The 17,754-nt window shown below is 38.9% G+C and overlaps 1 protein-coding gene across 2 annotated transcripts in view; it reads left to right on the top strand.

The window, feature by feature from the left end:
- The window catches only part of sema5a (sema domain, seven thrombospondin repeats (type 1 and type 1-like), transmembrane domain (TM) and short cytoplasmic domain, (semaphorin) 5A), a 223,847-nt gene that overhangs the window by 71,333 nt on the left and 134,760 nt on the right, over positions 1-17,754 (top strand). For both annotated transcript variants that reach the window (XR_004927321.1, XM_012857340.3), the window contains exons 3-4: positions 9,673-9,772; positions 12,651-12,696. Coding sequence is in view for 1 of the 2 variants with exons in the window: in XM_012857340.3 (XP_012712794.2) it covers positions 9,673-9,772; positions 12,651-12,696 (146 nt within the window). In the remaining variant the exon portion in view is untranslated. The remainder of the gene's footprint in view (positions 1-9,672; positions 9,773-12,650; positions 12,697-17,754) is intronic.

The following is a 17,754-nucleotide window of genomic DNA, read 5'->3' on the forward strand; positions in this document are numbered from 1 at the left end:
ATCCGAGGTCTTTGAGCTTGATTTCCGAAACCAAAAAAAAGCCTCCTTCTATTATTGTCCCAGGTCAGCTATGTTCTTGTCATGTTTTATTTGAATTGATGTCAAGATGCAAGTGGAAGGAATGCAGGCTTTTTATATATTTATGGATTTAAACGTACTGGAAGAACTACAGGCACAGATTAAACCTTTTATGCATTGTGGTCGCTAAAGTGGACAGCTATTCAATTTTCTGTTATGGGTGTGGATACAGGTGACATGGTATATGGGGGTGTTTAAAAATGACAAAAAAATAGTATTATGATATTCTTAATAGCAAGTTTATGTTGATACTTAGTCGGAACCACAACTCACGGTGTTCAGCTGTTTTGGGTATTGACATAATGTTCAACGCCTCTTTATAGCAATATCTAGCTGACCTACTGTTTTTGAGAGTTGGAGAAAACATCTGTTAAACTGACTTTAAACAGGCTCTTTATTCAGTCAAAACGTAACTTTATGTGCTTGAGAGTGTTATATTTTCACAATTTAAACAGCAAAACATAAATCATAAATCGAAGACCTTGACTAGCTTACTTTGTTGTGGTTTCCCATGAGGCCTGCTGCTTACGTTTGAAACTGTGACTGGTAAAATCCAAACTTTGGTAGGCAGGTACTAGGTGCTGCTGAGTCCAATCAGCTCAGGAGTTCTGCTACATGTTCCTGCGTTCTCCAAACGGATTTGATGGAAGCAGTCCCAGATTAATATTGTGCAGAACATTCTGGCTTGCCAGGTTACGCAATCGGTGTTAGTCCACAAAAAAAGAAGAAGAAAAAAAACACATATGGACAGCAACAGGATATAAATGTGATATACTTGGATTACATGTTGCCATTACTTTTAGATAAATATTGGTAACAACAATTGAGATCTAATATTTTTATGTTTTTATGTTGGGTAAAATATGCAGTTAATCATCTTTTCATGAAAGCGGACAGCATGGATATTTGTACCAATATATTTTATATAGTTTTCTTGAAAATACATCAGTTGTAACTGTGTTTGAGGTAAAACCTGTTTTTTGTTATGGGACTGTAGTTTCTAGCTAACTCAGTTGCTTGTTCCAGTTTATTTTTGGTTTAATTTTGTGATGTGCAGTATATGACAAAAAAAACAACCTCTAACTAATGTAGTGAAGCGACGTCTACTGCCCTATTTAAAGTGCCTCTGAATGTCTTAAAGTAAAGGAATGTTGGGATTTCATACATGTGGTTATGGCAGAGCTGAGGGTGATGAGTGAGATTAAAATGCTGAAGCATCTGAAGATGCTGAAAAAGTTGAGGATTTGACAACTGACACACTGTAGCTCAAGGACAGAAAATCAGATATCCAGATGCTAAGCTCAAACCTTTTTAAGTTTGGGACAATGTGTATGTGTTTTTGAGATGTACTGACAGATTGTTGATTAAATTTGTACATCCTTGGGTTCATTGGGAACTTCCTTTTTGCTTAGTGTTATGAACACTATCTTTATAGTTGTACAAATGGGCCTATCCCTCCCCTAACTTGTCCTGCTTGGGTTTTGGTCTGGCCAACTTAACAGTTTTTTTTTTTTTGACAGGCTTGATTTTCCCCATTAAAATTATTTATTTTACACTCTTTAAAATAAACATTTATAAATCCAGTCCTCATGTCCTTTTCCCTCTTTTTTGTCACAGAGCCAGGCTGTGGTAGGACCTATTTGTGGCTCCATGGCGGTTAGTTTTACGTGATTCTTTTTATGCCTTAGGCCAGAACACTTTTCACCTGTAAGATTGTTTTTTTTTTATTCTTGACATAATTTTGACGAGAGTTCAGCTGTGTGTTTGTGACATTTTAAGTGACATTGCATTTATTTTTTGATTTATTAAAGCCAAACAGGTATTTGGGTTTTTTTTAACCGCTCTTTTCCTCACATCACTCTGAGGTAATAGTGGCCATTCCTGCAACTCCAAATAACCACCGGGCTGCATTAAAAGTGGACTGGCTTGTATTGCCACGTGGTATTTACACCACGCACAGAAAACCCATTCATGTTTCTGAATTGGTTCCCATGTTGCATTGATGCCAGTCCACCATAACTTTTAGGGCAGCCAAACTGGAGACTGGCATGTCTTTTGATGCGTGCTGTAAATATTTGTCCACCCCGTCGTTGTCTTTGTCTCAGGTTCTGTATCAGAGCGGGGAATTACAAATGGTATGTGAGTGATGGGGTGTCGTGTTGTGAGGAGGCGGGAGACACAGGGCTTATGGGGATGAGCTGGAAACCGCAAGTGTGTGTAGGTAGGTGGGTGGGGGGTGGGGGGCTGTCTGGTTTCTTTTTGGCTCAGAACCCTTGCTGCGCTGTTAGTATTCACCCTAATCCTAGTGTGTGTGCCCATGTGTCTGCATGGGATCACGCCTTCGTCTCGTCAGCAGCCAATCCCTTGATTCATTCAGCTGTTGCGCTGTCATGGCCGTGATGGGATTACAATATCACATTAATTTAACCATGCAAATGATGGCAATCCATGTAACATGCAAAGCAGAAATGAAATCTAGTAGGTGAGATGAGACATACTATGAACATACTGGCTGAGGGAGTTGTCCTACAGTTTTGTTTCTGCTGGAATATATATATATATATATATATATATATATATATATATATATATATATATATATATATATATATATAGATAGATAGATAGATAGATAGATAGATAGATAGATAGATAGATAGATAGATAGATAGATAGATAGATAGATAGATAGATAAATAGATAGATAGATAGATAGATAGATAGATAGATAGATAGATAGATAGATAGATAGATAGATAGATGTTGTGTGTGTATGTGTGTGTATGCATAAAAACTCCTTAATTTATGGTTTTGCAGAAATATGTTTCTAATTCTGCCACACTTCAGAAGTCCAGGAGCTGAACCAAGTACAATCGGATTAACCCCAATGAATGTGACTATAGAAAGCTCTGTTTACTCAGCTGTGCAGCCTTGGGAGGGCCCATCCGCTTTGGTAATGAATGTTTATAAATGCCTCCTTGGCCTCGTCACAAAGGCCAAAAAACCCTTTGAAGGCTGTTGTGGTCAATTTCAGCTTTTTTTGCACCCCTTTTTTGAAAACAGACTAGCAATATTATTTCTTTCTGTGTCTCACACACATGCAGAAATTTTTCAAAAAATAATCACACCCCCATTTACGAGGCTGATGGTAACTCTGGAGCAACTGCAGAGATCCACTGCTCAGGCGGGAGAATATTTTCACAGGACAGCAATTAGTCATGCAATCCACAAACTGGGCCTCTAAGGAAGAGTGGCAGGAAGAAAGAAGGTTTTGCTGAAAACCATAAGATGTCATTTTTCAAGGTTGCCACAAGCTATGTAGGATACGCCTCAATCATGTGGAATAAAGGTCTCTGAGATCACCCTGGCCGAAATAGTTAAAACATAGTGATGGCAGTATCATGCTGTGGTGAAGCTTCTCAGCAGGGACAGGGAGCTGATGAGAGTTGATGGGAAGATTGAGCTAAAACCCATGAAACCCTGTAAGAGCCTGCAAAGCAAAAGCTTTACATACATGGAGTCAGTGTTACAATGAAATATCATGATCCTCAGGTTATTTTTTATTGATTGTTCTTTTTATATTCCTGGGATCATGCACCTTTCAGTTTTCTCAACATTTCATGTTTATTTTAATAGATTATATATTAGTTAATTGTATCTTTTTTCTGTTAGATCTGTTAACCTGTCTGCATACCTTCAGTCTTCCCCTTCGTGTCGCTCACCTGTTGCTTGTCTCGTTAATTACTTGTTCTTCCCTCTCTGTTTAAACAACCCGTTTCTTTCCCTTGTTGTCGGATCCTCCGTTGTGTACCCTCCATTGTGCTACCCTGAGTCAACATCTTCTAAGTTCTCTTGAGTTTTTTTTTTTTGTTTTTGTTCATTTTATTAAATTTGATCATCGTCATGTCAGCTCCAGGCTCCTGTATACTCTTTGGTCCAGCCATAACTTCTCAAATCATGACATGAGGTGGTTAAGACCAAGACGTGTTCATTTGTCAGTATGACCTAATCAAACTCCAGACCTAAGTCCAATTGAGAACCTGTGGGAAGAGATGACAGTGGCTGTTTACAAATGTCCTCCATCCAATCTGACTGAACTGAAGCTTTTTTTTTTTTGCTAAAATAATAATAATAATAATAATAATAATAATAATAATAATAATAATAATAATAATAATAATAATAATGATTAAAAAATGGGCAAACATTTCAGTCTGTACTTGTACAAACCCTCAAAGTCACTCTTCAATATAAGGCATATTTGTGAAATGCAACAGACCTGGGCAGCTGAATACAAATGCACCTTATAGTGTTCATAGTTTGCTTGGTGTTTGTCTACGTCGTATATTCACCACACAATGTATTGCAGTCTCTGGGATATAATGTGACAAAATATGAAGAGGTTCGTTGAGTATGAATACTTTTGCAATGCATTATACAGAGGCATGCAGACAGACAAACACACACTTCATCACCTAGCAAGTCCCCCTTGTTGAGTCTGGGAGATTTATGAGGAAAAGCTGGGGTTCGTCGAGTACCGTGTCCCCCTCTGGGGGGATGTCACAGCTATATTTGTATGCTGAGGATCTTCTCTGTGGTGTTAAAAAAAAAAAACAAGCCTATAGTGGAGAAAAAAGATTTTCACATCTAAAACTTGGTTTCTTCCCATAAAATGAGAAGAGCAATGTATCTTAAATAAGTAGAAAGTTTTTTGGGAAAAGATGGTCATGACCTCCTGAATATATAGCTAATTAAAATTTATTAGCTTCATACTCGCTGCTCTCCTCTGTCATGTTTGGGTATCTTTCTCTAGAGAATTGAAAGACAAGGGAATGTGCCTTTGCATACATGGCGGCGTCTCTCAGCAGATGATATTGTTTTGTCACAAGAGCTGGGGTTTGCTCCCTATGCGTGAGTTGGAGGCAGCAGATGTTCTTTGGAGGATCCTCGTTTTTTTTTTTTTTTTTTTTTGTGTGTGTGTATGTGTGTTTTCTTTCACGCTGCTTGTCTTCGTTTTGAACCGCTCAGAAATCCCACGTTTGTCACTAAAACTGGAAGTGCTCACTTTTGATGCAGTCGAGGGAGAAAGTGTTTGAAACGCTGTCTGACAGGTGTGCCTGAAGAAGCAGATAATGTGTTTCGGGGAGGATGTTCAAGCTGTCCTCTCCCTCTGTTCTGGCCCTGAAGGATAGCTTCTGGTTAAAAAAATGTCCCTTTGAATGGTATTGTCTGTAAATAGTTTGAAGACTTAGATAGGAGTGTTTTTTTTTTTTAAATAAATGCGATGACTTATAAAATCATTATTTCCAGTTTCTTGGACAATGCAGTTATAAATTCTTATCCACATCACGTTACTTCAGTAAGGTTATTTTTTCCCCCATGTAAGTAATACCTAGACTGGATATTATGACACCGACCGTCAATGACTGTTTTGACCACGCTCGACTAAACCTATCGGGTAACCAGACGGTAGACAGGCCCTTGTCGTCGTTTGATTTGATTGGTCAGGGGTTAATGGGTTGGGCGCCAGGAGAACAGGCGTGTTGTGGATAAGATGTCGCTTTCTGTCTGGGACGTCTCTGTCTCATGCTATGTTTGTATGTTCTCCTTGCAGCACGAGGCCGACCTCAGGCTCCATAAAAATGTTGAATCTCATCTACCGCAAAGTATACATTTCCTTGAAACCTCTCAAACAAAAGCAGGGTTTAAAAATGAAAATAACCACTGACAGAAAGTAACGTGTCCATATTTCACTGTCCCTTTGTGATGTGGATTTTAGCACAGGGAGTGTGGGAATTAATAACGTAAAGTGCTTTCATACAAAAAAAAAGAAAAGAAAAAACTTCAGGGCCAAATTAAATGTTTTTTTTTGTATTTAGTGTTCCCTATTATTAGTGTTTATTTATTTTAAAATATTAATTTAATTTCAACCACCCATCCATTTTCTATCACCAGCGGTCAGTAGGCGAGAGGCGGGATACAGGTCGCCAGTCCATCGGAGGGCAACACAGCCACATAGGACAAACAACCACAGACTCACATCTAAGGGCAATTTAGAGTCACCAATGAACCTAACTGTCATGTTTTTGGACTGTGGGAAGAAGCCAGAGCATACAGAGAGAACCCACGCATCCACAGGCAGAACATGCAGAAAGACCCCAGGTCGAACCCTGAGGTTGAAGCCTAGACCTTCTTGTTGCAAGGCAACAGTGCTACCAACTGTGTGCAGCCCACACATTCTCATTTTTAAAAAAGTGAAATGTTTTATGACTTTGGTGTTGAAGTAACTTGTGCTCTTTTTTACTATATTTTACAAGGTGAGGAATGTAGAGTTATTTAGGCCTCTTATAAGTGTCCTTGTACAGTTAATGCTGTGATGAACAGATGAAAAGAGCAGCATACGGCATGATTTTAGCATCCCACTGAACTATACATGCAATTTTACAAACCTGAATCTCTCTGTCAATCTCTCGGCATATAACCTTGTCATTGAATTCTGACTAATAGGATTCATTGTGCAAAGTGTTTAAAATTGCTTATATAGACTTGGTTATAGACTTTATTCAGACAGGAGATAACATTCATTTATGTGGATATTTATATTTACAGTCGGATGGTCCTTGCAGATTAAAACACAAAATAAATTGTACTTGGAAGTCAAGCCGCTCTGCTCTGGCATCAGCTTGGCCACTAATGGTGTTGAAGTTACATCGACAGATTCTGTGATGTTGTACTGCCAATGCAATGTTGTTTGTTGGGTCTGTACAATCACAACCCAAGCAAGATCTTGTGTTGTGAGAGTGACATGATGTTTGCTGTACTGGTTGGCTCAGTCTATTGCTAACAGCACTTGGAGTGGAGAAATGGTAAATTTGATCTGCCACATGTGTTTTTTGGTTAATGTAGATATCTGTTTAACATCCCAGTCTAGGTTTTGGACCTTCAGTAGTGTTTTACCTGTGGACCAAATTTAGCCTGTTTTTTGTTTTTTTTTGTTTGTCCTAAAAAACAGTTTGTCATTTTGGGCAATATTTTTAACAAAATACAGAGGAAGGCACAATTGCAGGAGCTCTGGATGTGACTTGATTTTGCCTTCTGGCTGTGACTGAAATAGGACTTATTGTATATTGGTTAAAAAGTTATTAAAAACAGTGGCTCGCTCAGAGAGACATGTTTCTGTCAAGACAAACACAAACTGACCTTGCAGGGTTTTGTAGAACTTTATTATTATGTTGCATTTTCAGGTAAAAATATTGTGCCTCACAAAACTCCAAAACATGTCAAAGGGTTGGAGATACACCGATCAAAGACTTGTGCCAAATTTTTCATCTCCCGTTTTTGCAAAGGTTTGATCATAAGGAATTTTAGGGACGTTTTTTTGGTAAAACCTGTTTTGACACACTTTTTTTTATTTTGGCCACCCCATTATGAGCAGTTTTTTAGTAATTCAATGAGTGGTCAAGATGGGAAAACCATCACTGGAAGCAGGATTTTACTCTCTTTAGACAATGACAAATTGATTTGGAGGGGAAATTTTAAATGGTCTTTAATTAATCTAATCTAATATTAACACAGTTAGTAATTCTAACTGTAAACATCCGTCAGTGTGTGGTTTTCTAAAAAAAATAATTATTACCTCGGAGAGTTCTAAAAGATTGCCAAGATTTCCAAATCGGCTTATCGATAGGGTACACACTTATCCCTGCTGGGGTCGCGAGGGGTGCTGGTGCCTTTCTCCAGCTGTCAGTGGGCGAGAGGCGGGGTACACCCTGGACGGGTCGCAAGTCTTTCACAGGGCAACACAGAGACAAAGACCCAGGGTTGGACTCAAACCCAGGACCTTCTTGCTGCAAGGCAACAGCGCTACCCATGAAATGTGTGTGACTTTTGATTTCTCGTTGTTCGAATTCCATTATTGGATTTCTTTTCAGTTATTTTTCCTAATTTTAATGTTTCAACACCGTCGGGCACAAGACAAATGAGTGTCTACGTCTCTGGGTTACCTTTTGGCTTCCATGTGACTTTGGGCTGGTCTCTAATTGGTTAGATAAAGGAGCATTAAGCGAGATTTCATTGTTTTAGATGGAACTAGTATCTTTTTAGAGGGAATATGGAATGACATCACACACCATCTCTCAGTGTTGTTCTCCTGTCTCTTGTTGACAAAGCAGGGCCGGCTGCGCGTACATGTGCATGCATGTGAACAGCTACCACTCAGGGCTTAGCCACTCCCTGCCTATACAATGCCACTGGCAGAGCTGTGTAGCGTAGCAGCAAAATGATCCAGGGCCCAGCAGATCAAACTTTTCTCATACTAACAGTATTATAAAGTTGAGAGTTACATACATCTTCACTAGACATGTTCCTCCAAAATGTGATGCTGTTTTGGTGTGTATTTATCCTCCGCAAATATGCGCATACTAGTGAGACGGGGGGTTGGGGTTTTGCTACTGGAGTGACTTGATACATATCTTGTTTTGGTCTACAGACCGTGCTCAAGCCACACCTTGTGGTCGCTTATTGCTCCTTTAAAGATTCACTTTAGGGCAAAGCTCTCTGCGCCCGTGGCCAGTCAGTGCATTTTGTCACTCTTTTTACAAACAAATTATTTCGTCATACCTGTCAAAGTCACAGGCCTGGCAGCTTTGATACGCAGTGGAAAATGTCAATCACATGTGACACAAACAAAAGTATCACTACAAGAACAAGACAGGAGAGAATGGCACAGTTTATTTACAAAATAATGATTTCACAAGGCTTTCACTGGAGGAAACCAAAAATGCAGATAAAGGAACATGGACCAGACTAAAGGAACATGGGCCAGACTGACCAGAGTTAAAAGTTTCAGCAAGAGGCCGTGAAAAAAGGGTTTATTTTCAAGTAAAGTTTATCATTGTGGTAATCTATGGTGTCTCCTCCAAAAAGATTTATCACCACCATATTTGAGTTCATATTATGCTTAAAAGAGTAGAACAGAGCAACTTTGCTACAGTACGTTCAGCCTTATTTTTATCTGCTAAAGTTTGGCCAATTTACTTGTCTGAAACTGTAAAAAAACATCCTTAAGGCAGGTATAAATTTAAATACTGTAGAAGGATATAATGGTGAAAGACAGAAATTACCTTTCCCACCACAGTGAAAGTAGCTAACGTTGACTCGTCTTTGCTTCGTCACAACTTCCACGCTGAAGAGTGTTGTTGACCAAGGAGGGGTTAGATATAGCGGGTCAGGGCCGTTCAAGCTGATAATCACCCGATACCCATCACCAGGTGATCACCCTGTGCCTCTCAAGAAGGGATGTAGGTTCAGTAGTCATGAATGATTTTTGACAGGCTAAAAAATACTTTAAACTGAGTGGCAAAGAAAACTTTACAATTGATATATAAAGTACGCTATAAGTTTTTGAGTTTGAAGGTATGCTGTACTAACAGAGTGAGAAGACAATGTTTTAGATTTAAGCATTACTGGTCGTAACGGCCAGGCCTAATGGAGCCCTGAAAATGGTTAGACTTTAGATTCAGATTTTGCTTTCATCTGCAGTCACCGTGACCCTGATAGTTTCAACTTTGTTGTTTTCTCTTGTGTTTTTCACAGAGATGGAGCCATGGATCTTCAGGTTCAAAGCAGAGGGCACGGTGGATTATTCACAGCTGACCTTTGACCCTGGCCAGAATGAACTGATTGTCGGCGCCAGGTAACTTGCATCCATTATATATTTTTTTTCTTAACTCTTTTGCTTCGGTCTGGCTTCATCTTTCTCTCTTTCTTTTCAATCGGTCTCATTTTATTTCTCTTCCTCTCAGCTGCTGCATTGCATGAGTAATGATCAGCTTCCATATAGATGCCTTCAGAGGCATAAGAAAAATTGCTTTGGAGGATGGACTGCATTGTCTTTTTGAAGCTCTGCCAGATGCGTCTCTGTTGGTGTGTGCATGCACTTCTTGCTTATGTTATGGGGACTCAACAGTTTTCATTATGTGTTTACCTTTAAGCATTACAGTGACTGTCAAGTTAATGGATAATAGCACTTTCCCTCAATAAAAGCCATTAAGCAGAGGGTGAAAACTTGGTCTGGGTTTTTAGTTTGGTATAGACCCAGTGGGGTTGTATTTGATCTGTTTTTGCTGTTTAAAGTACATCTGCGACATAGATGCATATTCTTTGCATCTAAGTGAAGTTGATCTGCAAATATTTGATAAATAAAGAAGACACAAAAGTTCTATTTTAGTATAGAATAATTGCAGCATTTATCTGTAAAGCTGCATCTGAGTGCTTTTAAAAGGTTCTTTGGAAACATTTCACAATATCAACAATTTGCCAGTTCTGTCTCCACATTCTCGCGCTACTCGAATAAAAAAAGAAAGAACTTAAATATGAGATGTGGTGAAACTCGGTGTGCCACCTCGACAGCTGCTAAGTGTCTAACAGTGATGGGTAATGCACCAAGATTGATGGCAGCAAGCTGGGTTCAAAGTAAGAGAGATAATAGAAGAAAAGTGGGATCGATGTAAATATCAATACAGTAAAATGGGGGGCCACGGCCACATACAGACCTTTTCTGATAGCCGCTCCTCTGGAGATTGATGGATCTCCGCCAAACTGTTTTATATGTATGGCATGTGCTAGTGTGTGTTTGAGCATGACGTTAACTCTGAAAATAGATATTTGATTTACAAAAAGCAATGATTGCTCACATGAAAGATGGGCACTTTTTTTCCCCCAAACACTTTTTAAACACAGAAAAAAAGTTGTATTCTATTAGGCGTACTTAGCAATCCTATTACCATCCTGTCAGCACAAATGGGATTTAGCCTTCAATTTTAGTTTTTTCCATTAACTGTTGTTGCACTGTCGAAAGCACAAAGTAAGACTGAATCCCTACCAGAAACAGAAAGTTAATACTGTTTCTGGTTGCTTATTATTTTTTGGGGTTGAATTTCTACAACCATGTAATCAACAATAAATGCAGGTAGCAATGATATAATTCTGGTCACAAAAGGTTTAAAAAAAGGGTTAAACTACTTTAAACTTACCAAATAAAAGATTTTCCAACTAATAGTAGACAGTTTATTGGAACGGTTGGAAGTGTCAATTCTCGAGGGCCCGCTTCCTCCCTGTTTAGATGTTTCCTTGCTTGAACACGTCCAAAAAGATCAGTTTATAATTTGCAGGCTGCTTCAGAATTTAGTGATGGCTCCCAGTCAGTTTTCCTCTTTACCAGTTGTGCATTGCTTTTGTATCTGCATTACCTCCTTCAAAGTTGTAGCTGTAAAACATTTTATTAAAAATAAATGCATAAATACAAATATACTAACTGTGCTTATGTGCTCGGTCTTTGGATATCACTTATTATTATTTTTTTGTTATTTTTTTTTTATGAATATATGTAGATTACTAATCCAGAAGTTGCTCCAATCTTATGCATACTGCAATTTATTCCATATGTATATTATTTTCTGAACACTCGTTATTATGCCCTGTTTCCAGTTATGGATGTTTAATATCTCCACAAAGACCAGTTGACTCTTAAAATACCAGAGATTATGACCACCAATCCATCAGAAATAAATTTGAACAACCTTCTGTTAGCATAAAATCTTCATTAGTCTCAAAACTATGTGTTTTTGCAACAGATAACGATTAGATATAAAATTAGTTCAAAACATCAGTTGTCATTGTAGGGTCCATCATCACCAAGATCGCTATAACTTGATGCATGGTCATCACAAAACAGCGCTCTGCAGAAAGTTACTATTTTTAGAAAAAAAGCTGGGTGCAAATTGACCGGAACGCCAACAGAACAAAGAGCCAAATGTACAAAGTGACCAACATCCCTTGGTAGCAAGCATAGGTAGCTATTGGAGTAACGCATGTTGGATATGCAGTTAAAACACTGATGCACCGCTACCACATCTCTGTTTTATAGAATTGATTTGCAGATTTTATTAAATTTTAGTGATTATTTTTGTCTTTGTAAACAACTTAAATCATATTGTTCGGTATTCCTTCTAAAACATCCTTCCTTAGACTGTAACATTTCCTAAAAGCTGTTTGAAAATACCAGAAGTCAATTAGAGAGCTCCGAAGGATTTGGGAATGTTATCTCTCTGGCTTTCTTATCTAATTGTAGTTTTTTAAACTGTGCCGTGAAATCAAGCCCTTTTGCATGCCCTAATTATATTTTAGCCAAATCTGCCCATCTATTATTTTCAATGAGTTGTATATTTCAGTCTGCAATTATTTCAAACTGTCAGCCGTTTGAAAATTTGAGAGTTTCTGCAAGATTTCTCTGTGATAAAATCTTTTAACTACATTAGAAAAAAAAAAGCTTGAGCATGGGCTGCTAACCAATGCTTGTACTGTGATTAAAAAACAAACATGTTTGAAACATGTGGGGCTATCAGACCTCTAGAACTACCACACATCTGTGCTACTACACTACTAATTAGGAGGAAGAAGGTTATCTATAGACAGATAAATGCTGTTGTAGGACATACTGACACATCATGACATTTTCTTTATGTAAGAAATAAACGTCTATATCTGCTCACTTGTTTCTTTGCCGTCTACAGAAATCACCTCTTCAGGCTCAACCTTGAAGACCTGACATTGATCCAGGTGAGTGCTAATTCTCTTCTGCTCTGCATTTCTGCTGCCTGACTCACAGAGTTTTTCCTCAGTAAATTTGTACAAGCTGTCTCGGCTCATTTCACTCTCATTGCAAAACAAAACCCCACCTGGTTGGTTCTTGCACTACTCTACCAGCTTCCACAACTTCGGGCTGTCCCAGAGAAATGAGTTGCAACAACTCCACAAAACCGCCAGAGTGCTTTTGTGTGTTAATGTCAGAGCCTTTGGTTGAGACCCAAAGGGAGGGAAAGTGCGAGAAATATTCTTTATATCTAAATTCATCTTTAAAGCTGCTTGGATGAGATTGTAGTAGATGTGAAAAAGTGTTTCCACCTTACAAATTTCTTTTTTTTTTTTTCCTTTTTATCACAGGCAGTCAAATATGGCGGTGGGACAATGGATTCAGGTTTTGACTGATTGGCCATCAGTTTGTGACTTTAAGTATAAGCACACTTGGATTATTGAGCAGGACAATAATCTAAAGAACACTAGCAGGCCTAAAAATGTTGGGTGTTTTAGCTTATTGTATGACATAATCGAGGGCGTTTAAATATACAAAAACTTTCCCACAGTGTTGTAAAAGACTGACTGCCATTCGTTGCAAATGCATGAGAGTCATTATCACCGCCAGGTATTATGTTTAAGCGACATTCACTTTTCACATAGAGCCGAGTTGATTAAAATAGGATTTATTTCTTCCATACAATAAGTAGGCACTTTAAATTTACGTTTTATGTTAAATCAGGTTCTCTTTGTTATATTTTTTCTATGATCTGAAACCTGATTGGTTCGTTTATGACTGCGTGAAAGCCCAAAAAAATCTATTGTTGTCATTTATTTTCGCTTACTCTATCATGTATATATTAATCTTCGTCTTCTCTAAATATTCCCATTTTTGTATATTTCAGGCTTTTTACTTTGTCTTTTACTCTATTTAAATCCCACATGCTAAGCTTAGCATTTTGTAACCCTACTCTTACCATAAAAACACACACACTTAATTCTCCAGGTGGTAGTAGCAATACTTTTTTATGCTCGTATTTACCAGTTAGCCTAAAGAATCAGAGTAGAAGATTAGGGGCAGACAAAAGAGGGAAGCGGAGTAGCAAGACTAGACTGGAGGAGTGAAAAAAGGAGGATAGAGGGAGCCCTGTTGATGTAAATATGACTTGAAGGGGAAAATTAGAAAAATAGCTTGACGAAATCACAAGCGAGGCAGAATCTGTTTGGCAGGAAGGCGTGCGGGGCGGCATACAACGATGGAATAAAGAAATGAGAGAGAGGTAAGAAGCCCCCCAACAAAGAGAGATGAGGATTCATGCAGAGTCTGTCTTTTGTAGCCTCACCCTGGGACGCAGATGCTTTTTAAAGATGCTCCGTCCCATCCAAGCACGTAATTCTCCTCCCTGCTCTGTTTGATCTTGCGCTTGGCTGGTGCTGATGAATCAAAGAAGGGATTCCACTGAGCCAATCAGCCCTTTATATCCAAGATGTCTTCTCCTAAAAGAATTGGATCTGGTAATCCCTGCTAGTTCCTGGGGCAAATTATAGCTGACCCTTGCACAAAGTCTCTGCTTTGCATTTGACTGGAGGTGGACTGTAGAGTCAAGGGGAAGTCTAAGTTCAACTGCTGAAATTTGCAGAGAATAAGTGGTTCTTTTCCATTCACATCTCCCCAAGTCTTCTTTCTGCTCTTTGTGCTGTTCTGATGTAAAAAGGAAGATTAATTGCAGAGAGACTTGGTTGCCTCATTCCAATTGTTGCTTGGTATGAAAGACTTAAATGAATTTCCCCTTTGGCATTGCTGCTTTGCCCACATCGCATGCATCACAGTTTGATCAAATAGATTTACAAGCGACTGTTGTGCTGGGAGTGCAAGATCCAGCTCAGAAAGTTCAAGTGCAAACAGTTGTTAGAAGTTCAGATAGGTTTATTTCAATTGCAACAGTATTCAGAAAAGTTGCAAGAGATTATTTTGTCTCTTTCCGACAGGAGGAGAATCTTGCTAACAGCTACACCTAAGCCCATCTTTGTGGTTTTACGCTATTCCTGTGTGTCAGTCTTGTAAGATCATGCCCAACGGCAGGGGTTTGTTTTTACTAGGCTACATAGCAGCATTACAAAGAAGGTTGCGCATGGCTTGACAAAACACACGATTAGGAGTGAGTTTAACACAAGTACTATATAGGATGCTGATTGTGAAAAGAAACAATTACGATTCGATTAATGACCGACCTTATCTTGTTTGTACACTCCTGGTCAGATGTTCACACACACTCATCTCGAGCATGAATGCTGTACTAATTTTGCGCTTTCAATAGTTTATTTGAACTTGTCGTTTTTCAGGGTGGAAACATCCTACAACAGACAACTTCAGTCAATTAAAACAAATGACAATTGGTTTCTCACGTTTTAGTCGTTAAATATATATCTACAGGCTCAAACATACAGCCCCACTAATTTTTGGTTAAATGTCCCTTAACAAGCTGCCCCTTGTAAAACAAAAACAAAAAAAAAAACACATTTTGCTGTCATCAAAAAGTTTCTGGAATAATCCTGGCGGGATGTTTGAACTTTTCTCTGATTTGTTTAAGTTGGTTGGTTCATCAAAACTACAAGTCTTCATTCACCCTTTGCCACCAAACAGGAAGCGACTCCAGCTTCCATCGGGTATGTCGGATTTTGGTCAAATTTTGAAGACTTTTTACCAGAGCTGAACTGAGCCAGACTGAATGTAATATCCAGGCTTGCTTGTGGCACTGCCTAGCAGCATCATGCAAAATTGAGAGCACCGAGGAGGTGAAGCAGAACGCCCTCAGCTTCGACACACACTCGAGCAGCACTGAGATGTGAGGGTCATTCAACTCCAATCGCTGCTTTGATTCTCAATGGACCTTCTCTGAGTTCCTTTGACTTTCCTTTGTTTTTAAATGTGAGTGAATGTGTATTTTCCCCCATTATGGGAGTACTTTTGATCAGAGTTGCACCTGCATGAAAAATGTGCTAAAATAGAGCAGAGACCAAGGTTTTTAGCTGCATGGAGAAAAACAGGTATGCCACCTTTTATAATCCTCTTTCGTAAAGGTCCTTCTTGCTTGATGAGAGACAGAAAAAAAAAAACTATATGCTAACAAGATCCGTATTGGAGAGACAGGGCTGATGTTATGTTGATGTGTGTGAACTTTTACATTTTCATTGTCAGTATGCCTTTGAAGTACACCCCAGAGAAGTTGGCATCAGTAAGTCCTTGGAGTAGAAAGAGTTCAGTCCAGCTGGAAAGAAAAAAGGACTCTCTGATGGACTGGTTACAAGACAGAGTGACACTCAGAATTGTAAGCAGAGGATAGTATTTAACATGAAACAAACTCAAAATTATTTAGCATGTATTCACGGTGTATGACAGACAAGGTTGAAGTTAGAAGAGTCAGACCTTGAAACTGGAGTCGGCCTCTCCGTTCTGCACGGCCTTGATTGCAGTCAATATCTGGTACTTATGTTTCTGCCATATCTGAACAGAATGAAAAGGCCTTCCTCTCCCTGTCAACCTCTGCTCGCCATCCTCACTGATGTGGATATTTTTCTGCTTGCTTAAATTTCAAACTTGTGCTGCTTAAGGGGAAAAAAAAGACTTAACTCTGCAACACGCTCATCTGATAAAAAATTTAGACATATCATTGCCAAAGACGTAGAAAAAAAAACTTTTCCCAAGTACAGCTTCCTTTTTTCTCTCAATTGAATACCATATTATATTCGGCATTTGTTCAGTATTGTTCTTTTGACCCCTGCTCCCTTATATAACTCCTTGAACCCTGCTTAGCTCCAAGAAAATCAGCTGCTGCAAACCTTGAGCAGGCGAATCAATGCTTTGCTTTCTCCCATTGTTGAGTATAAGCCGAATCAACGTCAAGCAAGCTTGACGCACCACTCAACCTTGTGTCACAATCCAGCTGCCAACTTCTCAGGAAGTTTTTATCATAAGTTACTGCATTTAAAAAACATATTCTGCTTTAAAGACTAGTTTTTGTGAAGCTGTGCCTTGCTGATTCTGAGTCTTTCTTTTCAAGACATAGTTCAGAAAATAGATTCTGTTTCCCATACTTTAATAAAGTGATTTGGTTCTAAAAAACAGACATTTTGTAAATAAATCCAATTTACATTCTTTGTCAAATAGCCCACTCGATTAGCGATGCGCTCACTATTATTTAGTGGCAAATTTCCAGTTGTTTTGATAAAGGTTTGTCCTTGTAGCAGCCCCTGTGGTGCCTGGTTCTGAGGTGAGATTAGGCAGCATCATAAGGTGGCAACTTCTCCCTCTGCTCATGCTATTCTAATTTTACAGATTGCAGTGACTCTGTCCTGGTGCTATGGCTTCCTTAGTCCAAAAATTAGCATTTTAGGTTAATTAGTGTCTCTACATTACTCCAAGGAGTGAGTGTTTATGTGCAAGGTAACCCATGGTAACTAGTAGCCTCATCCATCCATCCATCCATCCCTTGTGGGGTCGCGAATTGTGCTGATGCCTATCTCCAGCTGTCAATGGGTGAGAGGCGGGATATACAGTCTGTCACAGAACTAGTAACCTGTAAACTGATAAGTAGTAAACTCTGGGGTATACCCCCACTTTTTGCCCAGTAAACATGGACAAGCTCCTCTGAAACAAAAAAAGAAATGGATGGATGGAGGCTGCCTTCATGCCATGTTGCTTTAAGATTGCTTATCATGGATGAAATACCCCACGTGAGCCAGACTACAAACGGCAAGTAAAGAATTTGACCACTTGCTGGCTGTTTGTAATGGCATTAAAAAAAAAAAAAATGAATGAAATGACTAGCAGCTACTGAAGTGTCGCCATTTTTGCAGCAGTCTGGATGAATACCTGACTTAGCCTTCACAGACTTCATTTTTAAAACCTCAGTGGTACTGAAAATAGCTAACTTTTAGTCTTCTTTAGTCACGCGGGCAGCAACAACTTCTACACTGAAGACTGTTTAGGTTAGTGTGTCTTTGTTGTGTTTTCACTGGGTGGAAAAAAAAGATTGTGGTTGT

This window comes from Fundulus heteroclitus, chromosome 21, assembly GCF_011125445.2.
Source record: "Fundulus heteroclitus isolate FHET01 chromosome 21, MU-UCD_Fhet_4.1, whole genome shotgun sequence".
Taxonomy (NCBI): domain Eukaryota; kingdom Metazoa; phylum Chordata; class Actinopteri; order Cyprinodontiformes; family Fundulidae; genus Fundulus; species Fundulus heteroclitus.